General features: G+C 42.8%; 4 protein-coding genes across 6 annotated transcripts; 1 reads left to right on the top strand and 3 right to left on the bottom strand.

The window, feature by feature from the left end:
• Positions 1-2,325: 2,325 nt before the first annotated feature.
• On the bottom strand, positions 2,326-6,744 carry bcl7ba (BAF chromatin remodeling complex subunit BCL7B a). Of its 2 annotated transcripts, none has more exons than XM_076273457.1 (6): positions 6,106-6,744; positions 5,421-5,496; positions 5,118-5,220; positions 4,803-4,991; positions 4,284-4,366; positions 2,326-4,119 (listed from the first exon to the last, which is right to left on the bottom strand). In XM_076273457.1, the coding sequence occupies exons 1-6, from the start codon at positions 6,195-6,197 to the stop codon at positions 3,994-3,996; spliced, it is 669 nt and encodes a 222-aa protein (XP_076129572.1). In that variant the 5' UTR covers positions 6,198-6,744; the 3' UTR covers positions 2,326-3,993. The 2 variants fall into 2 exon arrangements, with proteins under 2 accessions (XP_076129572.1, XP_076129573.1); XM_076273458.1 differs by having other exon boundaries at positions 4,827-4,991.
• A 78-nt stretch (positions 6,745-6,822) lies between these two features.
• On the bottom strand, positions 6,823-11,808 carry tbl2 (transducin beta like 2). Of its 2 annotated transcripts, none has more exons than XM_076273456.1 (7): positions 11,382-11,808; positions 10,838-10,953; positions 9,090-9,274; positions 8,856-9,007; positions 8,597-8,723; positions 7,648-7,800; positions 6,823-7,466 (listed from the first exon to the last, which is right to left on the bottom strand). In XM_076273456.1, the coding sequence occupies exons 1-7, from the start codon at positions 11,503-11,505 to the stop codon at positions 7,004-7,006; spliced, it is 1,320 nt and encodes a 439-aa protein (XP_076129571.1). In that variant the 5' UTR covers positions 11,506-11,808; the 3' UTR covers positions 6,823-7,003. The 2 variants fall into 2 exon arrangements, with proteins under 2 accessions (XP_076129571.1, XP_076129570.1); XM_076273455.1 differs by having other exon boundaries at positions 10,838-10,956; positions 11,382-11,807.
• Positions 11,809-11,888: 80 nt separating this feature from the next.
• Positions 11,889-15,141, top strand: nsun5 (NOP2/Sun RNA methyltransferase 5). Its single transcript, XM_076273454.1, has 10 exons — positions 11,889-12,109; positions 12,241-12,360; positions 12,643-12,814; positions 13,017-13,125; positions 13,252-13,390; positions 13,496-13,611; positions 13,776-13,954; positions 14,219-14,447; positions 14,578-14,733; positions 14,841-15,141. The coding sequence occupies exons 1-10, from the start codon at positions 12,017-12,019 to the stop codon at positions 15,001-15,003; spliced, it is 1,476 nt and encodes a 491-aa protein (XP_076129569.1). The 5' UTR covers positions 11,889-12,016; the 3' UTR covers positions 15,004-15,141.
• A 1,765-nt stretch (positions 15,142-16,906) lies between these two features.
• Positions 16,907-24,334, bottom strand: pom121 (POM121 transmembrane nucleoporin). Its single transcript, XM_076274315.1, has 13 exons — positions 23,846-24,334; positions 23,426-23,629; positions 22,931-23,095; positions 22,731-22,811; positions 22,215-22,374; positions 21,708-21,799; positions 21,411-21,487; positions 21,157-21,281; positions 20,927-21,026; positions 20,193-20,636; positions 18,012-19,556; positions 17,586-17,693; positions 16,907-17,298 (listed from the first exon to the last, which is right to left on the bottom strand). Exons 1-13 carry the CDS (start codon positions 24,310-24,312, stop codon positions 17,201-17,203), a joined length of 3,666 nt encoding a protein of 1,221 aa, XP_076130430.1. The 5' UTR covers positions 24,313-24,334; the 3' UTR covers positions 16,907-17,200.
• Between the last annotated feature and the right edge of the window lie 589 nt (positions 24,335-24,923).

Below are 24,923 nucleotides of genomic sequence, written 5' to 3'. Positions count from 1 at the left end.
TTACTTGAGTAAAAGTACAGATACCCTTTGCTAAATTTTACTCAAGTACAAGTAAAAGTACAACAGTCAGATGTCTACTTAAGTAAAAGTACTGAAGTACTTGTTTTTAAAACTTGAGTATCAAGAGTACAAGAGTAGCCTATTTTCTAAAAATTGCATTACTACTGCCACAGTGCTTACATTTATGTACAGAAACGTCCTACATGTAGTTATGAAAAATGTTAATGTTTATACCTTGGAGATTTCAAATACAAAATACTATTTTGTAGGCTAATTTAAAGACTTGAAGCGAAAACTATCATTAACTTGTTCAGAAAATTGAAATAGCCCTGCGAGGTGGGGCCACAGGTTGGCACATTCACGGAATGGACCTGTTGCGTCTTCATCCATTGTTTCGTCCATGGTTTCGTCTCTTATCTAAATCTGACCATGGAGTTGACTTTGGCGGAAAGCTGAAGGTGATTGCTGATAGGCTGTCCCAATCAGTGGCGCCTGCACAATCCAATCACGTTTGAGAGGGAAACAACAAATTGAGGGTTTCCGAGATTTTTATTTTATTTTTAGAAGTAGTAACGGGTACTCACGGTTATGGATAGAAATGTAGTGGAGTAAAGAGTACAATATTTGCCTCTCAAATATACTTGAGTAAAGTCATGAGTACGCCCCAAAAATGATACTCGAGTAAAGTACAGATCTCTCAAAATTGTACTCAAGTACTGAACTCAAGTAAATGTACTCCGTTACTGTCCGGCTCTGCTATTGATGGTCTGACAGGAAAGTTACCATAAGGGTGTTGTGATGTAATGTGGTAAATGGATTTCAAATATGGATACCATTTAACCTATTGTAATGCATATTCTGACAGATCAGATAACATGCAAATAACTGGAAAGCCTCTTTATGTTCACACAGGTCCAGCTCTAAGTGATGAGAGGGTGGCCATGGTTACTTCTTGGAACTCTGCTGCCCTCTGTCTGTTTCATTGAGAATTTACTGGTCCACAAAGTCTTTGGGGACAGGGGAACAGGAGGGCTGGTTTCAGAGGCCACCCTAAAGCTCATGCGTTGAATTAACGGCATAGTCCCGAAGAGCCCTCTGGTCGCCGTCACCTGATGTGCACCTCCAAAAAAATTGAACTTCGCATTGAGGTGACGCAGACCTAAAGGACTGTGATTGGTCAATAGAAACTCATGAACCCCCACATAGCTGTGGATTAACTCCAAACTCTATTAAGAAATTAAAGCAGCTGCAGTTGGTAAAACATTTTTTGATCATATTCACTGAAACCGACACTATGCTCTGTCAGCTATGACAGAACAACATAAATCAGCCGGTTTTAGAAAAAAAACCTGCACTTCTATCTCCACCTAGAGCCTGTTATTTGTTTTGCAAAAATCCACAGCTCCCGGTTCTTCTGGTCCAATTAGAGCAGGTCTGTGTGAGATCTGACTGTCAATCACAGTCTGGTGGGCACTGACGAGCACAAACTCGATGAGAGGGTGCTCAGTGGTAGTGGAGGAGGGGCATGAGACTTGTAAACATTCAAAATTTTGACTAAGTCCCCTCAATATGTCAGACTTGCCAACTGCAGCTTTAAGAAACAAGTGACTTATCTATGACCAGAACCATATTACAATTAGACCAACTTTAAGTGTAGAAATATCTGAAGGACCAGTTTCCCATGTGGATTAAGACTAGTCTTGGACTAAAAGAAAAAATGGAGATCTCCACTGAAAAGGCTTGTAGTCTAGGACCAGGCTTAATCCATGTAACCCAACCAAAATCGTTCAGCCGTCAGATGAATTGCCAGGTATTCAAAATGGACACACAAAAAAGGTCATACCACGAAAGGTGTTACCAAGGATGGTGCGCAAACCTAGCAGACTGGCTGCTGTCTGTGGTTTTTTGAGGACATTAATAACCGCAGTGGGATATACAATACATACATCGCTATCCCTCTGGATCATGTTCCCTTCATTTCTCTTAAGGTGTGAACATTAGTTCACCTTACTTCTCACTCTTTATTGAGTAATTATAAGGGTTATATTTATGTAATCCATTTATGGGGTGTAAAAAGTGCGAGTGTTTGTGTGTTATTGTTTCACAGAAGAGGATCCTTGTAACAAAAAGGTTCTAAACATATTCTTGTCTCCCTCCTCTGTCATTTTCTACTGTAGCAACATACCTTTCATACTCTATGGTGTCATATCAGTGCTTGCTTATTAAGCTTGTTGATATTGATAAGGATAATATTTTAAACTGGAAAAAATATAAATTCAACTCAGTGTTATGTAGCCCACTGACATAATAAATATAGTTACAGTCTGTACATAAAATTCTTCTTTATCAAGAGCGGCAAGAGACAAAACTCATTTCCAGCAAATTATCAATAAAAGAAAAAGCAAACTACAGCTTCTAAATCTAGAAACCTTTATAAAATACTTTGTAATTATCATTTGCATTTGAATTTCAATAAAATAGTCTTTACAATCTCAAATACAAATCCTTGCCTTATAAACTGAGCCATGACTCATTAAGCCAGCATCATAGCAAAGTCATCCATAAAGGACTGATCCTCATGACGCCGTGCCCTTTTCCTGAAAACATTTACTCACTGGCAAAACAATTATCTACAACAAATTTGATCACCAATATGGCCTTTGGATCAATAGGAAATATCAAATGAAATGAAACAAACAAGCAATATATGAGCTAAACCCATTTGTCAAATTTACATTTTTGTAATTTAGTAATTATCATTAAATGATGCAACTATGCAATATTTAAACAGGAGACCTGGTTGCACCTGTCTACCTGTCTTCTACAATAAATGAAAAAAATCAAGAACATAAAGATCTGACTTATACCTTCTTTCATACTACTGTGCAGCATAAAATAATCCATTCATTTTCCAAATTGTAAAGCAACTATCTATAAATAAGAACACATCTACATGAGGCAACTACGTTAGCTATACCAGTGTGCAATTTTGATTGTCAGAATTAGAAGATGCCAAAGATGACATTTAAAAAAAAAAAAAAAAAAACACACATCACGACTACATACAGTACTACCATTAAACCACCCAGACACATTCAGTGTACAGCTATTCAAAGGAAATAAATCTCCCAGAAAAAAAGCAAAAGAAAGAAAAAAGAATGCAGCATCTCTATGTGCAGAACAATCATTTGGGTTGCTGAAAAACACACAGCAAAAGACATTAAAACATAAAAAAAAAAAAACATGAAATGGCTAAAATGCAACACCATCTTGGAAACATACTTTTTTTTTTTACAAAAACAAACAAACAAAAAAAAAACAAGAAAAGAAAGATTTTAAACCAAACATCACATCACACAAAGCAGTGACACCAGAACATTCTTTGGGGTCTTAAGCATGACAATCAATGTAAACTTTTCAAGTAGACAAGAACCTCAGAGCCGTTGCATAGGCCCAACAAAGAGTCAACTTTGTTTGATAACTGTATATACGAGGCTCTGGGAAAGAACTGTTGCTAAATTGTTTCTTTTTCTTGAACCATAAGACAACATGGAGTCAATGAACAAATGATACATGAAACATTCAGCATATTACAAAAAAAACAAAAACAACTTAAATCACTTTTGTGACAAACCCTGGATTTGGTACTACACTATCGACAGTAAATGTTCTAGTGATGCTAGATCCAAGTTACTGGATGTCCGCACATAGAAGATTTGTCGTTAGAACATCCCGCTTCCTTCCATGAGCCCCATGACCTTTATGTAGTTCCAAGTTCAATTGCATTTTTAATCTAAAATTGGCTTTAAACACAAGGAAAGTAAAAGTTACAATATCAAATAAATTACAGAACATGTAACTACTGTAATATTCCTCATAGGTCATTAAACAGGCCTGGTCCACCACATTGTGCCTCTTATAACCTTCTCAGGACGGACAGAAAAAAAAAACCTGTCTGATTGGTTTCGCTGTGCAGGCTCGGGGGATTGTGGGTTAGCTCATGGTCGCTGGCTGAAGAACTGAGTTTTGGTCAGTGCACACTCTCTTCAGAGGAGGGGCACCACCGTCCTCCTCCACCCCATCCTTCGGAGGCACAGACACATGATAGGGGGTACAGGGCTGCATTTAGGATGCGACCATGAGAAGGTGGGTAGAGAGAACACAAAGAACACTGTGTTATCTGTGTGCCATGGCATATCAAGGAAGATGTTTTTTTTACAGATGACCAGAACGAACAAGAACAAAATGCTTCTGATATTCACGGTAGATTATCTGCTCCTTACCTGAGGAGGCATGGGAAGGAGATCAGCCTCTTTTATTAGCGTGGGAGGCTCGTCAGCAACTTCGCGAGATGGCAATGCTGGCTCTGGATAATACACACACAGTCTTCATAAGTGTGGACTTGCAGCATTGTCAATTATTCCAAATTAAAATAACATAATTATTAAATGTGATGCAGTAATGCACCAGGGTGTGGTTGTTCACACAGAAACTGTACCAGAATATGCCACAATGCAGTAGGGAAAGGTGTGGTATGTTTGACTACAACATGTTATTGTCTTCACTCCAAAATGACAGGCAGAGGCATGAGCTGAAACGATTGTTGCTGCAGGTATAAAGGTGTAACTACACTGACTGGATTCATTATGTGTGGTTGTGAACTGATTTATGTGAATGTGCCTTGTCTCTCAACCTAGCTGCATTCAACTATTGAGCACTGTTTGCCAATGGCCATCTTTTTGTCTAGGTACAGAATACAGACATGCAACTGACAAGCTGCGTCAATCGGTCATCAACCAAACCTGCCACATCCTTGAGTGTCTCACCCTCCAAGATTTCCTGTCCTAGAGTGGGAGGCTGCGGGTCTTCGGTGCGGTAGTCACTGACGTGTGCTGGGCTGACGGGCTCGCTGGGTTGGGGGCTCGAGGTACTGCTGCTGTCCACCTTGGGCTGGTACATATCCGACAGAGAGCTCTGATTGCTGTTCTCATCTGGGGGGAAAAGGGAGGACTGTATCAGGAAGCCGTTCTGTGTACTGGAATAAGGGGTGTGAAAAGCTATCTCTACTTGCTTTCGCATTTGATTGTCAGCTGAATCTGCAAATTTGCTAGTCTTACCTTGAAAATCTAACAAGACTGAAGAGTTATTTTCAGATGGTGCCTCTGCAGGATAATTGTTGAGCTCTCTATCCACAGTGGCTGCGTGCTTGCTTTTCTCTTTCTGCAAGACACAAGAGGAGCTGTTAAAGCTGTTTTTCATTAAAGTCATTCATTATTAAGTGGACATTTTAAATGATAGATTGGCTCTATTTTGTTTGGATTTAGAATATTAGTATTTTTTAAAGGTCTTCAGTTGTATTTGGAGTAAGCTGTAAAAAGTGTGCACAAGTGTGAGTGTAAAATTATGTGCACAAGGCTCACCTCCTTTGTGTCCACAATAGGCACCCATTTAAAGATCCGTAAGGATGTATCTCCTACGGTCACCCACCTCTTCTCCCTGCAGGACAGTGTCAGTTGTCAAATGATTGACAGAGTAGGTGATAACATGTCAAACTGAGACAGTGCGACCGATTGCTAGGCTACCACATGATCTATAGGCCCTTTATTCTTGACAGGTCGTTTGACCAATGACGATGGCAGCAGTTAACGAGACTGGTTAGCTGCAAGCTAGCTAACTTAGTAAATGTAACGTTAATGTAACCGATTAAATGACTGACAACCCTGTGAGACATACGACTACAAAGGTACAACTATTAACAAAGTAACTATACTTGAAGAACAGTGTTAAGATGATAAACAGTCTTCGTAAAGTTGGTGAACAGGTTGCCTGATATGTTCCAATGGTACAGCAACACGCCTATCAATGCGTAATGTATGGGCAGCCTCTCACAATCAACTGATTTGCCCTCCCTTCCCATGACCGATGATCAGCCACTTGTCTTCGGGAAAGCAAATAACACTTTGTGTTATTGGTCCCTTCCACTGTCATTCAGTTGTCAGTCAGGTTCAAGAAAAACACGCCTCTTCCCGACGCTGAAGTTTCTGTTTCAAAAATGTTTCTAGACGATTTCCGCTAGCGCTCTTTCAGCTTCATATTTTCACTCACCATCTGCGGACTCTTTCGATCGCCGCCATCACTTTCTTGATGTCATCTTTAGCGCGGCTTCGAGTCTCCGCACGAACCGATCGTCCAGACATATTTGAGTTTTGTGTTCGCCTGTCTTCCTCCGACGGAATCTCCTCGCTTGTCCCGGCTCCAACTCTCGCCTCGCGAGATTAACTTAGCTAGAACTCTGACAGGTCCCACCTACCCTTCCACACATCATACACAGTAATATTCAAAAGAGATCTGCAGAAGAGATTAGTCTAATTTGTCCAGGTTCTGCAGAAGAGATTAGTCTAATGCTTTCATCAGATTCTTTTGGTGTACATGAAATTTATACCTGTTGGCAATGATCCTGCACTGCCTTATCTGAAGAAGAGAGAAAACAATGTTCAACAAAGGTCAAATTAACCAAATTATCACTGCCCTTTCTAAAGCAATTAAAACATACCTGTTGGCAATGATCCTGCACTACCTATTATCTGAAGAAGAGAGAAAACAATGTTCAACAAGATCCAAATTAACCAAATTATCACTGCCCTTTCTAAAGAGATTAAAACATTAGGGATAAAAAATTAGTGTCAATTGAAATAAGTATAAAATACCATAACAAGTAAACTCCATCACTTTTCATTCTGGGCTGTTGCACAGCAATAACAGACAAATGGATGACATTAATAAACCCACAGGGATTAAAAAAACAAACAATTGCCTTCAGCATTCTTACAAACACTTGTTTTATTCTGCATAAAATCAACATGCAAATGTCACAGATCAAAGGCATCTTCACCATCAGCCAGACCTCCACACCGGACACGGAGCTCGAGGATGAGGAGGAGGAAGTGGAGGAGACCACCACAAGAGGTGGCTTCCTGTCAGCTCAGTTTCAGTCCTGTCAGGTTCAGTCCTTGCCTGCGCCGGTGAGCACCGTGTCCAGGGCGCTCTGCGCATCCTGAATCTGCTGCTGTAGCCGCAGCCGCATGCCCTCGTTCGAGGCCTTCTTGAGCATGGCCTGCATGTCCTGGATCGCGGCACGGTAGCCCGTGGCGTTGTGGAACACTCGGATGGCGCGGTCGCCGCTGGAGACCAGGAAGCGGCCGTTGATGTCAAACTTCATGTTGTTGATCTCTTCTGAGTGGACGCCTTGGAACTCTTCCTCCAGCTCACCAGTGGCGGCGTTGAACATGGCGATGTCGCAGCCACTGGACACGGCCACTACGCGCGCATCAGGCGACAGGGCGATCCGACTGCCCTCCGAGGACTTGCAGGGGACAGTGCGGAGGAGGTAGGGGTCCTGCTGCTTCTTGTACTCCACGTCTGTGTCCCACAGCTTCCACGTGCCGTCTTTGGAGACGGTCGCCATTCTGTGGGACAGGAAAGTTGTTGGAGATATCACATCATATCAGAAAGGAGAATCAAAAATGTCTACCAAGTCTCTAGCTAGAGAAATCCCATCAGCATCAACTAAAAATGTATGTACTGAATGTAGCTGGAAGTCCTCTGGATGTAAAATACTGTACAAGCTTCTTAACAGTGGTGTCATACCTTCGGGAATCATTTGAGAAGGCAAACGAGTGGACACCTGCTGAATGCCCTTTGAGGTCAAACGCCCGCGCCACCTCTTTAAACTCCCCACTCTTCGCAAAGCAGACCTCCCACACTTTCACATCAGGGGTGAAACCACAGGAAGCAATAAACCTGGTCCAACACAAACAAACATGACAAATCAATCACAGGCACACTTCTGTTTCACTTGTAAATCCGTCTGTGGACGCAGTAAATGAACGTCCCTGGTACTTTAAACAGAGAAAACAGAAAAGTATGGCCACAACATAAGACGATTTTATCATTTGCAGGAGTAGCAATATCTAACCTGGAAAATCCAGACCCTGATAATCTAGAAAGATAAAGGGTCTGGCCATGAACAATGTAATGGCCCAACTCGAGGGGCGGCACCAAACATGCATTTGAAAATCTCACTGCACGCAATTGGATAACACCAGACCAATGTTTACTCTGAATGATTGCGGACTTCGACGCAATTGGATAACACTACGGTCAATGTTTCCAACGTTGCAGCGCTGTTGTCATCAGTTTAGCTCGCCTCTGGCCCGCCTATATCAGATACGATCTGATTGGTTCCACGGGATGCAAGGGGAAAAAGTAACCAATGCTTTTGAACCAACAAGAGGGGATGACGTTAGTTTCAAAATATATAGTGGCAGTGGAAGAATTAGAGGAAGTCGCAATGCCAGCAAACATTACACATCTGTAATTATTTCCTTGCTGTCGATGCGATTTATTATCCTTTTGCAAAGGTAAGTGGCGAAGTAGGAAATAACATTAGGGATCCCTGATCAATGCAATTGGTTAGGCTGGAATGATTTCAAACTTTGCCCAAAAGTGTACGCCCATTAGTACCGGTATGTCACTGTTGGAAACATTTCCCAATGAATGTCCCCAGACCCTATTCACAAAGTGAACAATAACATACCTTCCACAAGGCGAGATAGAAGCATAGGAGTTGGTCATCTGGTTAGTGTTTATAGAGGCCAGCACCTCTCCTTTAAGGTCCCACACCAGAATAGTAGTGTCACTAGATGCACTCATGATAAATTTGCCTAAATTTAACAAAAATAGAACAAGTCAGCAAAACCAGCCACATTTTGTTCACTATGCCATCTCATTCGTTGAAATGTCTTCTTCTGCCAAGTGAACATCACTGCTGTAGTTTATGAAACGGTCATACAAACCTGTTTCTGCTATTCCAATATTAATAACATTTGCCTTGTGTCTTTGGGGGAAGTCTTCTGGATTAGCTTTGAAAATGAATGTTCCATCTTCCTTTTTAGTCATTTTAAAAATCCGTATTGTATCTCCATTTGCTAACCAGGTGATGAAAGCCCTAGAGTCAGAAAGTTAATGGTCAGAAAGGATATCTTTGAATTCGGTAATACATCTCTAATGTTCCTAGATAATGTTCCTACCTTGAGTCTGGGCTGAATCGGACCAGTGTAGCATGGTCTAGTTCTACATTAGCCCGCAGGCAGCGATGGTCTCGATCCATGAAGTCCTTGGTGCTCCATAATCGAACTGTGCGGTCATCCGCACATGAGGCCAGGTACTTCCCATTACTGCTGAAATCGATACAGGTCACACTGCTGTTGTGACTCTAGAGTAAACAGAGAGTGGAAATTAATGAATAGGTTAGCACACAATTTATACAGTGCAAATAAATACATAAAAGTATACCTGTTAAAAAGAAATATTAAGCATTTAGGCTACAAACATTGTTTGCCAGTTACAACAACGATGACAACCATTTTATTGCAGCTTTGTTTTCTTAACAGAACATAAGAATATGACCAAACAACCAAAATAATGGCAAATTTATAACATAAGCTTTGCTAGTAACTAATTTCGTGAAACTTTATGAATATTAAAGGGACACCAGGCAAGCCTGATGCTTTTTCTCTACGAAACTCCCCCTAGCATCTGTACGTGTCGATACGTATGCAAGCCCTCGCTCGGTCTAAAGCTATTTTCCTTTTCTTTGCATCTTCCGTCTTCTTCGCCGGATCTGCCATGATACACACGTTTGCAACAATTGCTAGCGTTTCATTAGCCTGCCTCTGTGCTGTGGATGCAGGATGTAAACTGATCCTGCTTCTCGCGATGTGAGACTTTGTGAGACTGAAGGTCGGCGGGTACGATACACTGAACTTGCAAGCGGGATATTCTTTCTGCAGGCAGTACGGGTGGGCGAGAGAGTCTTCATTCGCCCTGTAAAGTGTCATTTAACCATATACTGACTTACGAAGATGATTAATTAACACGAAAATGTTGCCTGGTGTCCCTTTAAAACTGCCCCCCCCCCCCACCCCAAAAAACAAAAATAAAAAACAAGTTCATTTTGTATAAAATACTTGCCTCACACACAAAAGTGGCCTCAACATGCAGGTGTAATCATATGAATACTTAGGTGGAACACCTTAAGTTTATCAGCATTCAAAGTTCAAAAACCATCATGCAACACAGGAAACCTCTCTGATTACATCAACCCTTGAAAACGTCATCAGTTTTACAATCCAAGCCTAGAAATTCAATAATTTATCTAGTAAAACACCTTACCCACACTTGAATTTAATGAAGTCATCAGTTCTGACAAAGGTCATTGATATTTGAGCTCAACAGCCAAACAGATGTCACCCATTTCTTCGCTGCTCTTGAAACAATGTGTTAACTGCCTGGTGTATTGATAGTGTGTTGGTCCAAGACACAAGGTATGTGCATGAACACCAGTGTGGCTCTTCCTCAGACACGGGTTGAAACAAATAAATAAATCTGTGAATGGGAGCTATATGGTGTGCGGATCTTCCTTATTTTCTTTGGATACTCTTGTACTGGATCCTGCACTCATCCAAGGGATGTGTGTGGCCTTACACTGCTTATTTATTATCCTCTTATAAACAACACACATCTCATAGCCCTAACAATGCAAATGCAACAAGAAAGTCATATCAGCCTGGCCTTTCATGACCAACCTGCAGTTAACACATATTTCCTTTACCAAAGACACTTTACAATTTATGCAGTATTTTCATAAACTGTGAAACATTAATGGAAGAGGGTGTAGACAAGAATGGCAACAACACCATACATAATGAGAAATGGGAATGATTTGGCCTTAAATTGTTCTTCGAAAGGAATGTGTAACGGACATGCCTGCACCTACTTTTAGAGAGGAAGCCAGCAGCGGGTGAGTGAAGGTATGTTGTTGGACTCTCTCCTTCCTTGGACGCTGTTGGGCTTTCTGCTTTTTGGCTGGGGCTGATTTCGCCACGTTCTCCTCTACTGGAAGGCAAAGCATGACATACAAACTTATCAGAATATTGTGATTGAAGTATTGCACAGAGGTACATAAAATATGCAACCTTTGCACATCTAATACTACGATCAAGACCTGACGCCTCACTACAGGTCCAGTCAGTCTATCAAAACATAACTGTTATCATACTTCGTATTTATCGATTCGAATTCCATCAGGAAGTTAACCAAGATAAGTTTACATACATACATATTTACATATCAGTTCCCAGCGTACAATAAGTTACAGGTACAACGCTTTCCCCACCCTAATGTTAATAGTTTGCGTTACGTTTACGTTTTTAATCCAAGTAAAATACTGGTTCTAGAATGTGTTGAAAAATACAGTGGTAATTGAAACACCAACGATAAATCGGCTTTGTCTCCGAATAGATCCTTAACGTTAACGTTACCAGAGACTTCTTTCTGTTCCACTTGTTCAGACAATTCGCCTTTTCTTTTGCTTACTGCGACGGCAACCAGAAGAATCAAGGCTCCGATCAATAAAGTAAGAGCTATAAGGGCAGCTGGCTCCATTTTTATATAAATGTTTGTGCCACGTTACCCCAAACCTTCAGTTGGCTAACTAGCTATCAGCTCTCACTCAAGTTGCACTGAGAAGTCTCAAGTTCCACCGCAGCAGCCCGAGTCACCGTTGGTTTGCTCACGAGCTAAATGGCTAGCGAATCTAAATGCAGAACCCAGGGGTTTTATGGCGTTACTTAGAAGTTATCAATACAACCGGTTTGTCTGATGCGCAAAGGTTTCTCACTAACACGTTAAAAATACAGCAGTCCTTAGCTCAAAACCGAATAGTACCAGCTACCAGGCAGGCAAGTTGTGACTACTGCCGTAAAGCAGAATGAACTTCTCAATTTGTCTGACGTAAAGCATTACAATTGCTTACAGCAGCCGTAAAGAAAATTCTCCTTATATGCTTAAACGTGGGCTGTTTAGATAGAAGGAACATATTGGATTTGGGCTATTTTCCTTGCTGATCAAATGATAATACATCGATTCAATTAGCCGTAGTGTGCAGTTAATTAACATGGCGTTGTATAGCAACGCAGCAGGTATTCTTGATAAAGTTGAACAGAAACGAGGAGCTGTAAAGACTTTGGTTTACGACAGCAAGTTTGAGGTATGTTCTGGTAACTTAAAGCACTTGCAGCCGTCCAAGTCTTTATACTACTGCTGTATGGTGTTTATGTGTTTTCAGATGTCATTTAACTGGTTCATAAGCATTATTCTGTGTATTCTTTCCCGTCTTAGAACATCAAGCAGCTCTTTGCTCTGGTATGCGAGACACAGAAGTATTCAACAGTGTTACAGGAGATCATTGACACTACCAAGCTGATCAAAGAAACCAAGCTCCGAATCAATCTCGCAAAGGTATCTTGAATGCTTTTTTTGCTGAATCAACATCGATGAAAGCAATTATGGAAACTATACTTAAAAGAAGGTGTTTGATACAATTCAGTGTCGGTGGTGGCGTCTGCTCACCATTGTTAAACAGCAGCATCTATATTGTAGATCTTGCCATTAGTATCATGGTTTTCTTTTTATTTGACAGTGGACACTTTCACAATCTCTGTCTGCATAATTACCGGCAAACACAATTTTGAATATATCCAGCATGCTATCAACAGAAACCTGCGCATTCCCTGTCACTAGGTTCTTGTGTATGATCTGCTCTTCGGACAAGGCCTGAAATGTGGGGGACATTGGAAGACACTGATGATGAAGCATCGATCACGTCTCCAAGCTGCTCTGGCTAGGATGAAGGTGAAAAAGAAGGTCAGCTGCAATGAGGACCTCCTTCCTGCCAATGTGAAGAAGGGAGATGGTAAGTGAACAAACAACATTTCAGGAAGGTTAAAAATTAAGTGCTACACATAGACCTGAAATACTTCAAACTGAGATACTACGGTAGATGATGCTGAAATGCTTCAAATGGTGACATTCGACTTGATAGAGGACATGTAGATATTGTGCACACCCAAAGACTTTAAAGTAGGAGCTATGATTGATTTATTTCATCCCCACAGGAGATCAACTTCCACGGTATGTGCGAGTGAACACCCTGAAGACCACAGTGGATGATGTCATTGACTATATGAAAAGAGAGGGCTTCTCCTATCAGGGGCATGCAAACGGGTCAGTCATAGTAATATAAGTTGTGTGTAAAATGCCTTTTAGACTGACTAAATCAGATGTTAGTCATATGATCTGTAGTTATGCATGTAGTTATATTTCTGATTTAAATATGACATTTATCTACAGGATTCAGGATTTGTGCAGGCTCTCTGACAAATCATTCATCACTGACCTTCACCTACCAAACCTACTGGTTTTCTCTGCAAAAACAGACTTCCACGACCACTTTCTGTATAAAGCTGGGCATGTTATTCTTCAAGATAAGGTATATAACCTGCTTGTTGTATTTCAGAATATGCTTGTTGTTTCAATGTATTGTCATCTCTTATAAAGCACAGTTTGTTACAACAGTTGTTGACTACTGTTGCAGGCTAGCTGTCTGCCAGCATTTCTTCTCAACCCCCCTGCTGGGAGCCATGTTATTGATGCCTGTGCTGCACCAGGGAACAAGACCAGCCACCTCGCTGCTCTCATGAGCAACAAGGGGTAGGCACGCACAATATGCATACTATACTATATGAACTATATTCTATACTATCCATGATATCCAGCTGGATACATGGCATGGATATGGCATGGCCATGGCATAGATATGTCAGAGTTGTGAGTTTGTGCGTTTTATTGAGCCTTTGTGTGGTACATCTCTTCAGGAAGCTATTTGCCTTTGACCTTGATGCCAAGCGCTTGTCCACCATGAGCACCCTACTACTCAGAGCTGGAGTCACATGTCAACAGTTGGCCAATCAAGACTTTCTAAAGGTGGACCCACAGAGTGCAGAATACAAGGATGTGAAGTACATTCTGTTGGATCCTTCATGCAGTGGATCAGGTGCAGTAAAACATAACCTCACGACTTGCGGTATTATATTTGGTCTGTGTTGTAGCTTGAACAATGGATTGAATCATCTTCAAATGTGTTTCTTTATCTCTTCTGTTTAAATGTTTGATTACCAGTACATTTGGTGATTGCCAACTCAATTCTGGATGATGTTCTTGCAGTGCTGAACACCGAAGACAAGGCCCAGACACCTCTTCAACCTTGCATAAAAAAGGGCAAGTGTTGACTTCTTGGTGTTCTTCTATTATCCTGCAGGAATGGTATGTCTGCGTGATGGAGGCTCTGAGCTGCCAGAAGAGCAGGCTCAGGCAGAGGCGAAGGAAGCCAGTCGGCTACAGGCTCTGTCTGCGTTCCAGCAGCGCTGTCTGACCCACGCCCTTCAGTTCCCACGGGTGCAGCGTGTGGTCTACTCCACCTGCTCCATACACACAGAGGAGAACGAACAGGTGGTCGCTGCCTGCCTTCAACAAAACCCTGCTTTCAGGTAGGCTCACGTGCAACCTGGGTCAGTGTTAACTATTGTTCAGGTTTGGAGAATTTAAAGGTATTTTAAAGAAAAGTGTGCAGTTTCACACTTGGTGTGCTAACAGTGACTGTCCTTCCACACTCTGTAGGCTGGTGAAGCTTTTCCCACAATGGCCTGAGCGAGGACTGTCTCCGCACACACAATGCCTGCGTGCCAGTAGCACCAAGACTCTCACTCATGGCTTCTTTGTTGCCATGTTTGAACGACAAGCTCCTGGAAGTCAAGCCATGAACCAGCAAATTCTGTATGTTGTCATATATGAGGAAAGATCAATGCAGTCAATAAACTGTATTATGGTTGGATATAGTAATGTACTGTTGCTAATACAACACCACTTTTCTCTTGATGTAGCCCTTCCCCAATGGTGGTTCCACCTGTTGGTGGTTCTCTCGAGGCAGAGGAGGATGTTGAAGAGGAGCTTTGTTCCCCAGAGGAAGAGCAGCAGAACTCTTCAGCGAAGAAGCGCAAGAGGAACCGGAATAGGAACAGGAAGAAGCAGAAGACAACACAGTGACTGTTTTGAACTACAGGACTGGCTGTGCAGTGATCATTTATGGGCCTATTTTAGGACTTATGTACTTTCAATGTTTAGAAGTGATGTAATGCGTCTGTATGTTCCTGTTTATATGACACCATAAACATGTTCTCTCTATTGGTGCATGTGAATTAATGCACCTGTATGATACCGGTTCAAAACACCTCCCCCTATTTATTATTCTAGAATCCTCAGTAATTCTAAGATGGTTTATTATGAAAAATCTGTGAACTATGACTACAACTGACATTTAACATTCTTAACTTTCTCAATATGAAGTCATGTCCATGTTAAAATTGGGTTGAAAGATAAGTCTTCCCTTCTCCAGGTACATACAGTACCCTCCAGAATTATTGGCACCTCTGCTAAAGTTGACTAAAAGGAGGAATATAAAATCATCTTTTGGAAATTGATCTTAATGCAATAAGTAACCAAAATGAGGAAATATCCAACCTTTAAGGACACCAATTTTCTTTGTGAATGAATAATGTATCATAAATAAATACATTTTCTTCCTTAAAATACATGGATCATAAGTATTGGCACCCCTATGTTAAAATTCCCATAGAGGCAGGCAGATTTTTATTTTTAAAGGCCAGTCATTTCATGGATCCAGGATACTATGCATCCTGATAAAGTTCCCTTGGCCTTTGGAATTAAAATAGCCCCACTTCATCACATACCCTTCACCATACCTAGAGTTTGGCATGGTTTTGTTTCAGTTAGCCTATTAGCTGGTTTGATGCACATTGAGCTCAATGCAAATCAAACCAGCTAATAGGCTAACTGAAATATGAGGCTAACTTAAATACTTTATGAAAAGTTTTATTCCTAGCCTATATAAGTGCCTAGATATGGAAAGAAATGCAAAACTGATGATATTGAAGATCTTGCAAACTAATTTTTGTATCCACATGTCACCAATCATTATTTTGTCTGCAAATACAATACTTTATTAATGTTGAGCCAATATTTGAGGTCTCTGCAACAAATGCACATAAAGATAAAACAAGGTGAGATTGCAGTTTTTGGTAACGTTCATAGGACTAAAATGGCATGTGAGGTAACTAGTAAGAACACGAAAATCAATGTGGGAATAGCTGTTTATAGTCATTTCATGTATAAAGTGCCAATGATGTACCATGTTTCATTCGTACATAAATACACTGACTTGGTTACATTGTATACTTTTGGGGTTGGCCCTGAAGCAAAACAGTGATTTTGACTCAATGTATCTATCTATGGTACAACATTGGCACTTTGTACACTAAATGGCCATACACAGAGCTACTTTCACATACATTAGGTGCCTACTAGCTACCCCACATACCATTTTTATCCTATGAAAATGATCCAAATCTTCAAGCCCATTGTGGAGAGCTCAAATATTGGTACAACATTAATATAGTATGTAAAGAAAAAAATAATGATTGATTTTACCAAATGCATACAAAAACAAGTGTATACTACCCTTATTGTCACTCTTTTTTCTAAATCTAGGGCCCTGTAGAAAATCCATAACAAGAATGGCGTACAAATTTTTAATGGTTCATTAATACTGAGAACATGTTTGTCTTCCACCCAACAAAGTTTGGGCTGCCTATGAATAATACTTTTCATTATATTAATGCCCAAACATATCTTACCAGACAATGTGATTTTCAGGTTGTAAAAAAGTAATTTCAAGGGCTGAAAATAATATTAAGACAGAAATATTTTACAGGCCTTGGTTTTGGGAACCATTCTTGATGTAGACACGCAACAACCTCATCTGATTTGACACGGAATGACCCACCTATACATGTACCATCTCTAGCTTTTTATAGTAAACTACCATCCTCTATATAAATAATTTTCCACTTCAAGAAATTCTGACACAGCATGGGATGGAAAAAAACCTTATACACACTTTATTGAGGAAAAACAATTTCATGGTAAAATTAGACACTAAAATCAAAAACAATAAAATAATACATACAATGCAAAGTAATGAAACTCAAATTCCTCATCTTAAGTTTTTAGGGTTTTTTTTTTTCAAGTACAAAAAAGGGACTCATTTTAAACCTATCATATATTTACTCAGTACAGCCATGGCCGCAGCAACCACAGTGGTTGCAGTAGCTGAAATAGTCCATTGGGGGCGCTGTGCTGCTGACGAAACCCCAGTGGTGAGGGGCTACTTCTTCCTCACGTGCATCCTACGAGCTTGCAGCCTCTGGCGAGCAGAGGGTTTGGAGCCAGCGCCGATTGAGAAGCTTCCCATAGGAGCGCCCCCTGGAAGAGACAGAGAACCCGGAACCTTAGGATAGGTGTCATTTGCTTTCCTTCAACATGCAATAAGTAAACGTTTTTTTGTTTTCTCTAAAATGCAATAACAGAAATAAAACCTCTCCTGGACCACATAGAACAGCAAAGTCAAAACTCGCCTTTAAATGCAAATAGCAAGCAAACTGCACAGAAGGCGGATCCAATACGGAGACTTATGGAGGCTAAAACTGCCAACCCAGCTTGAAGCACCGTACAAGATCATGTCCAGCTATGGAAAGACAATAAGTACATACCGAAAGGAGAGCCTGTCTGTGCGTTGAAGCCCTGTGCTTGGGGTGCCTGGGGTGAACCAAAGGCCATGGAGCCTCCAGCAGCCGGCTGATTGAATGGTGTGGATGTCGCTGAGAGACAGAAAAAAACCAAGACAATGAGACACATGCCTTTCATCTCTATACAATCAACAACATGCATCCTCCGAGTCTGAGGCCTAAATGCATTACTTTTACAATGCCTCTGGTTAACTGAGGCATAGACTGAAAGTTGCTGAAAGAACCCTTCCCTCTTAGAATATATAAATACACACACACATAAATATGTACTACACAGACAATAACACTGTGTGTGTGTGTGTGTGTGTGTGTGTGTGTGTGTGTTTATCTTCTCTATAAGGCATGTGGTGTGAAAACAGACATATAATCACATCATCTGCTACTCTTTACCAAGAAAGTTGGCTGTATTGGCTCCAAATGAGAATGAGGGTGTCTGAGACTGAGGTGTGCCGAAGTTGAAGCCGCCCGTGTTGGAGTTGGTTGCAGGGGTTGCCGGGGTGTTCTGCGCCGGCTGGCCAAATGTGAAAGTGGGGTTTGCCGCCGCGAGGGGGGCTGCAGTCTGAGTGGAGGGGGTCCCGAAGGTCGGGACAGCAGGAGCGGAGGTGGTGGTGGTGGCGGCGGCGGCGGCGGCAGCGCCCGCACCCGCACCCCCGAACGAGAAGCCTGATGCTGCGCTTCCAGCACTGCTGCCGAACATCGACTGCCCGCCCGTGCCGAAAGCAGATGCTGGCGTGGCAGAGGGCGCAGCAGTGGCGCCCCCAGCACCACCTCCGAACCCAAATGGAGATGCCGCGTTGCCGGTCGACGGCCCTGCCGCTGCCGCGCCCCCAAATGTAAAGGGCTTGCCGCCAGATGCTGCTTGGGTGGCACCGCCGAAGGATGATGTCCCGAACACAGACACTGATGCTGCTGGCATGGTGGCGGCGGAGGAAGAGGCGGGGGCGGCTGCGGAGTTAGCGCTTGCCATGCCAAACCCTCCGAAGGTAGCCGGCGTGGAGCTCTGACCCCCTGACGGCTGGCCAAACGAGAAGCCACCCTGAGGGGCCGCGGGCTGGGTGGAGGCGGCGGCAGTGGGTGCCGGTTGTTGGACCCCACCAAACTGGAACGTGGTGGTGCTGGAGGAGTTGACAGTGGAGACAGACGCTGGTGCTGGTGCCGCGCCACTGGCAGTCGTGGTGGAGGAGCCTCCGAATTGGAATGTGTTGGCAGGTGTAGTGGCAGTTGCCGCCGGTGCTGCCGCACCCCAGCTGCCAAACAGAGACTTGGCAGGCGTGGAGGTTGCAGCGCTAGCGGCGGTGGAGGCCGGAGCCGTCCGGCTGGCGGTGAGCCCTCCAAACAGACTGGTGCTTCCACCGCCTGCCACAGCCGGTGCTGCTGATGCGGCCGCTGGAGCCGACGTCGTTGCCGGGGCCCCCATCTGGCTGAAAATGTTGCTGCTGTTCGTACTGCCAAAGATGTTTGTGTAGGTGGGAACAGCAGGTTTGCTCTCTTGCGCCGGCAACGAGGCAGGGGCTGTGGTGGACGCTCCAAAGATGGGCTTGAAGCCAGAGGTCGGCAGTGCGGCTGACGTGGTGGTGCCAAAAAGGCCGATACCAGATGAGGCAACCGCCGCCGCCATCGTTGTCTGGGCTAAGGATGAGGATGAGGATGAGGAAGAGCAACTGGCTGGGGGGCCTGTGGAGGCGAGGGTCGCCGTCGGCTTGACCAGCCCAAACAGGCTTGCTCCGCTCGAGGACACCTGCAGGGGCTGACTCAGGACCTGGGCGAAGGCCGAGTTCATGTTGGGGGCCGGGCGCGTTGCACCGGGGTACGCTGGAGGGGCACCGGCCGGTGGGGCAGCCGCACTGGGCTCAGACTTCACAGGGCCCGCACTCTGGGCAGCGGGTGTCAGCACAGCAGTTGTCATCACGGCAGCTGGTGTGGGCAAGGTGGTACCTAAGGGCAGAGGGAACACCGTGAGAGATCAACACTAAACACACAACAGACATGTAAACATGAGATCAACACTAAACACACAACAAACATGTAAACATGAGATCAATACTAAACACACAACAAACATGTAAACATGAGATCAACACTAAACACACAACAGACATATAAACATGAGATCAACGATAAAAACACAAAAGACATGTAAACTTGAGCAGTAGGGCTGCAACATTTCATCGATTAATCGTTGACTTAATTTAATGAAATTAATTGGCAACTATTTTGATTATCAATTCATTGCTTTGTGTTACTTTTACGTAAAATGCATTAAAACTCTTTGATTGTAGCTTCTTAAACTTGAATATTTTCAGCTTTACTTACTCCTCCACAGAAAATTAATAGACTATGAAAATAATCGTTATAATGAGCAGACATATAAAAAACTGCATATATTTTGACTGCAACAGTCTAGATTGACTGCTGGCTCAGGAGGATCTTTCCCTACTGAAATGCCCTTGGCCAACAATCTTAGCAAGACAACCTCTGAGACCAAACCACTCCAATGAACTTTATAAATGTACATCCATCCCATTCATATTCAAACAATTGAAATGTTAAAAATATTTCCTCAGTGCAGACCTGCAATTGTGTTTCCAAACGCAGGCGATCTCATGGCCTTCAGACTCTCCAGCAGGAGGTTGGGCTGGCTCGCAGCAGCAGAGGTGGGGGGAGAGGTTACGAGGAGCCCCAGTGAGGAGGAGGAGGTGGTGGTGGTGGTGGTGGAGGAGTAGGGAGGCGGCAGGCCAGCAGGAGCCCCAAGAGTGGTGGCAGCGGCAGTTGCAGTGGCAGGAGTGATCCCCAAGGCAGAGGATGCACCGGGAACCACTGAGGGCAGGGTGAGAGTGGGAGCGGAGGTTGTGACAGAGCTCAGTGAAGGAGCCGAGGTGGCTGGAGTGCTCTCGCTGGAGGTGGTGGTGGTGGCTGGGGGTGCCGTGGCAGCTGTGGTGGAGGTGGAGGTGGAGAAGAGGGAGATGGAGGCCGCTGTGGCTGCAGGTGCAGGTTCAGGTGCAGGCTTCTCTGGTTCTGTGAACAAAACACAAATTTGGATCACAACAGTGGGAAAGGTGATGTCACAGGTTCTACAGTTTACACCTATATGGATGTGATGACAAAATTATGGAACTCCTGTTTATTTGGAGCAGTGACAGGAGGAACTTTTTATTTTAAAAAGCAAAACAAAATTGGACTTCATTTTGTCCTGCCATTGCAGGCCACTGGTACACCAGGTATGTGATGTGTTGGGTATCAAAACACAAAAAAAACACCCAATCAAGTGCATTTCAGAGAGCAGGCAGACACTTTGCTCAACTTACCAGGTTCTTCCAGGAGCTTCTGAATCTGAGAGAGATTGGCTTTTCTCTCCCTGTCCAAATCCTCAACTGTGATGGTATAGCCAAGCTCAGGTGGAGGGGGCTATGGAGAAAAAACATTATTACTATCGTCTTAAAAGATACATATTGGTCTGACTGATTTAAAAGTAAGAGTGTGGTGGAGAACTGAATCTGAGTGTATACAGATGAAGTCAGGCAAAGGCTTCGCTCACCAGAGGAATCTGTCCATCTTTGTTATGAGACACGAGTGGAATCTTGCGCCTACGCTGGGATCCAGGGTCCTTCGAGTTAGCGGTGGCCAAAGACTTGGGAGTTTCAGGGGCAGGCTTGGTCTCCTCTGTGAACAGGTAAGAACACTAACAGTCATCTCCTAATACAATATGCCGACAGGTATGGTACTACTTATTCTATGAGATAGAGGACATGTGAAGTGTTATGGATTATAAAACATGAAAATGAAAGTTACTTGCGGCCGGAGATGAATCAGAGTCATTCTTGTCAGACTTTCCAAATGACAAACTTGGTGAGTCGGTGGTCTCATCCCTGTGGCACAAACAAGAAGACAGAGCAGGAGTTATACACCACCACGTCCACTACAAATGCACTAAAGAATACACAACTACGAAGGATGTACAGACCCTTCAGTACTTGATTGGTAAAAATAAAAAAAAATCTTAAGTTGTCATCTTGGTGATACCTGCTTCAATAGCAGAGGCAACTACATAGCATAAGTCAAAGAGCCAACTGTAGAGAAAGCATGTACCTGAGCTTTTTGGCTGCCCTCACTGGTGTTTGAGGGCGTGGGGACCCCAGACTTGTTGAAGGGGACTGACTGGAGCTGGAGAGAGCCTTACGCTGAAAACAAGAAGCGTGCATAAACTTTAATAAACAACCACTTTTCTGTGACCAGAACCTGGAGGATAAACTAAATCTCTTAATAGCACACGTAAAAAATTTAAAATAAAATAAATAATAAAAAAAAAAAAAAAATATATATATATATATATATATATATATATATATATATATATATATATATATATATATATATATATATATATAGTAAATGTGTCGTCAAATTTCACAATATAATTCTCTTCAGCAAAGGTGAGTTTGTGACTCAGTTGGATGCTGTATGTCACACAATTCCCATGTGAGAGTGACATACATTCGAAGAAATTACACCAGACTTCTAAAACATTTTACACTCCACGATTAGATCCGGTGTAATCCGGCTGTTGGATCAAATCAGCTTCATAATAGTATCTACCTTGGAGGCAGCCTGGGAGGAGCTGTAAGAGCTGGTGATGGAGTTACGGGCCCCCGCAGTGCTAGGGCCGCCGGCCCCTGAGCTGATGGACGACGTGCGAGATCTCTTTGTTGCCGACTCCTCGGCCATCGCACCATTCAGCCATCTCTTCTGACCCGTTCTGAAGGATACGAAGGACAGGGCAACAAAAATAGTCATTAGAAATGTAAAAAGACCACAGATATGTGCAAAATAACAGGACAAAGGGTGTACAGGGAGCAAAGTCGGCAGAGAGAGAGATAGATAGATAGATAGATAGATAGATACATCCTGATAAAGTTCCCTTGGCCTTTGGAATTAAAATAGCCCCACATCATATACCTTTCACCATACCTAGAGCTTGGCATGGTTTTATTTCAGTTAGCCTAATAGCAGGATTGATTTGCATTGAGAAATGATCTTATGGAAAGTACCCCATGCCAATCATGAGATACAGCTCCCTTATAGAACCCGTAAAATTCAGGTTCATACACTCACCTTGGTACTTGCAGGGATGGTGCTCCATTGGCCAATAGGGGCTCAAGTCCTGAATTGGCACTCCCACCACTGTCTTGGCGACTAAGGCAGAAGAGAGCAATTGTGAGCACGCTAAGGAACTACAAGGCTAATGATATTTCCAACACACACATTCAACATTCTCAAAACACACACACAGTGTCTTCATGGCCATTCTATACCTTCTTTTTGCATACTGCCCATCAGTATTCTCTCTTTTATCCTCTTTGTCCACCTCTCGTTTGCGGCTTTCTCTCAGCACACTCAGTACGCTCTCTCGAGAGCATGGCTCAGGCTGTCTCTGCAGGCTTTCTGGCGAGGCCATGTGCGAGTTCAAATTATCAAAGCTGCATACACAAACCATTAACACAACTGGTCATATCAATGTCACAGAACATACAAAACTGACATTATTGGTCTCTTGGTCCTTTAAGACAGCCCCTCTCAAACTTCTTTGACCTGAGGCCCGATCATGTCAGACGCTGGGGTCATAGCCACACACTCCCCCTACCCCAGTCTGAGGACAGGCCCAGAAATCTATCTATACAGATATATGAAATTATTATCATCATCATTATAAGGCTGTTGTTGTATACATGTGCACATGACGTAAGTAAGTTTCAAGTAGACTGAAGATCATTATACTGCATATTACTGCGCTGACAGATCCTACTCACAAAGCAGATATGTTTGGGTGGCTTTCTGGTTTCGCTATCCTGACAGCGCTTTGGACTACAGCAGAGTTTCGCGGCTTTAGAATACTCTTCTGGTGGAAGCCATCCCACGGTTGGGGTAGAACTCCAAAGGATGTGGTTGTCGCCTGATGGACAGTGTAATGTCGTCCTGGGGAGACAATGCGCGATGGACTCTCCATGGCACCTCTGGCAATAGAAGAAATACAGGGATACAGGCTAAGATTAAATTGGTAGCTAACTTTTACATGTGCTGGTGGGTTATTTAGACTGACAGTAATATAACTTTCATCAGTAACGTAAACACAGAGAAAGTCCCATTGTACGCTAACGTTATTTGGCAGTTTGAGTTATTAAATTTTCAACTGGACTTCAGAAAAATAATGTTAAAGGAATTGAACATACCCGTATGAAAGTCTCTTTTTCAGGGGAGTTAAACGAGTTTTTCCATAAAATCTCGACGGACTGGGCTCAGGTCGATCCATGTATGTATGTCGCGGGTAAAACGAACAGTTGAAAGAAGCATCCGGATAATGCAGTGAAGTTTCAGAAAGCTTTTCGTTGCTCAAAACAGCATTATTCGCGGGAGAAAGCGTCCTGTTTCTTCGCCTAGCTGTCGATTCTCTACTAATGCTCCACCCGCGTAACCAGTTAAGAAAAGCCGCTGGAATTGTCAAACCATGGCGTGGATTAAGGCCTAATCTTGAGAGAAAAGGAAAATCTATCGCGTTGTAGTAGCAACCAACGCCACAACCACTAATGACAAAAATGTATATATACGTTGGAATACGGGTCAAAATTAGGTACAATATCACAATCACACAAAGTATAATAGCAGTGATCGCTAGCCGCCACTTTACTTTCGGAGACATGGCGGTATGTAGCTGCGCTATCAATGCGCCCGTCGCATCTTTGTCGTCTCGAGATATCATTGGACAACGCAACGTTTCTTCTTCTTTTGGTTCTGTAGTTTGATGATTGATTTTCAACTCCCGGTACAGTATCGCCGCCCACTGGCAATATTAATAATAATGATGATGATGTGTTTTGTATGAAATAAAATTAAGGAAAGTGGTCGCGCTCAGACACAACGTTCTTTCAACAATTAGAATAATTGGCAAGACAAATTTCACAAACGTTTTACAAGACAACAATTTCCCTACATAATTGTATTATATTAGGCGTAAATAGTTTAGTACAATGTAAGCTACGGAAACATTACCTGCAGCCTAGGTGGTAATTTACAAGAATTAAAATATTTCCCGATATTAGGTTGTGTGGGCTTTACTTATATTAAAATCGTAATTTGCTTAACAGTGAAATCAACCCCGAAGTGTAGTATAACGTTCTGCTAAAGTGGTTATTATGTGTATAGATATATGCCTGTTTATCTTTATTTGGGCAGTTTGATGCATGTTATGTAATTGTCGGATGATTGTAAATGAGATTTGATCTGGGATGCGCATTGCAAATTTGCTTACAT

The sequence above is a fragment of the Alosa pseudoharengus genome, unplaced genomic scaffold (genome assembly GCF_046254945.1).
Source record: "Alosa pseudoharengus isolate Yale_2024_CS ecotype anadromous, Long Island Sound unplaced genomic scaffold, YU_APseudo_1.1 YU_APseudo_1.1_scf_8, whole genome shotgun sequence".
NCBI lineage: Eukaryota > Metazoa > Chordata > Actinopteri > Clupeiformes > Clupeidae > Alosa > Alosa pseudoharengus.
Note: the sequence above shows the minus strand (reverse complement) of the source record. Positions and strands in the feature narration are given on the sequence as shown.

Bases quoted from the DNA above. Each gene is read 5' to 3' on its own strand.
- bcl7ba (XM_076273457.1), bottom strand. From the start codon at position 6,197: ATGTCTGGACGATCGGTTCGTGCGGAGACTCGAAGCCGCGCTAAAGAT. The intron at 5,221-5,420 runs GTGAGCCTTGTG...TGTGTCTTGCAG, and splicing joins CTATTGTGGACACAAAGGAG to AAAGAGAAAAGCAAGCACGC. The intron at 4,367-4,802 runs GTTTGGTTGATG...TGTATTATCCAG, and splicing joins GACACTCAAGGATGTGGCAG to AGCCAGCATTGCCATCTCGC.
- tbl2 (XM_076273455.1), bottom strand. From the start codon at position 11,505: ATGGAGCCAGCTGCCCTTATAGCTCTTACTTTATTGATCGGAGCCTTG. The intron at 10,957-11,381 runs GTAACGTTAACG...TTTGCCTTCCAG, and splicing joins GGAACAGAAAGAAGTCTCTG to TAGAGGAGAACGTGGCGAAA. The intron at 7,801-8,596 runs GTATGTTATTGT...GTGTTGGACCAG, and splicing joins TCTATCTCGCCTTGTGGAAG to GTTTATTGCTTCCTGTGGTT.
- nsun5 (XM_076273454.1), top strand. From the start codon at position 12,017: ATGGCGTTGTATAGCAACGCAGCAGGTATTCTTGATAAAGTTGAACAG. The intron at 12,110-12,240 runs GTATGTTCTGGT...TTCCCGTCTTAG, and splicing joins TTTACGACAGCAAGTTTGAG to AACATCAAGCAGCTCTTTGC. The intron at 13,126-13,251 runs GTCAGTCATAGT...ATTTATCTACAG, and splicing joins TATCAGGGGCATGCAAACGG to GATTCAGGATTTGTGCAGGC.
- pom121 (XM_076274315.1), bottom strand. From the start codon at position 24,312: ATGTCTCCGAAAGTAAAGTGGCGGCTAGCGATCACTGCTATTATACTT. The intron at 19,557-20,192 runs GTCTGCACTGAG...CTCTGCCCTTAG, and splicing joins GTTTGGAAACACAATTGCAG to GTACCACCTTGCCCACACCA. The intron at 17,299-17,585 runs GTATGTACTTAT...TGTCTCTTCCAG, and splicing joins ACAGACAGGCTCTCCTTTCG to GGGGCGCTCCTATGGGAAGC.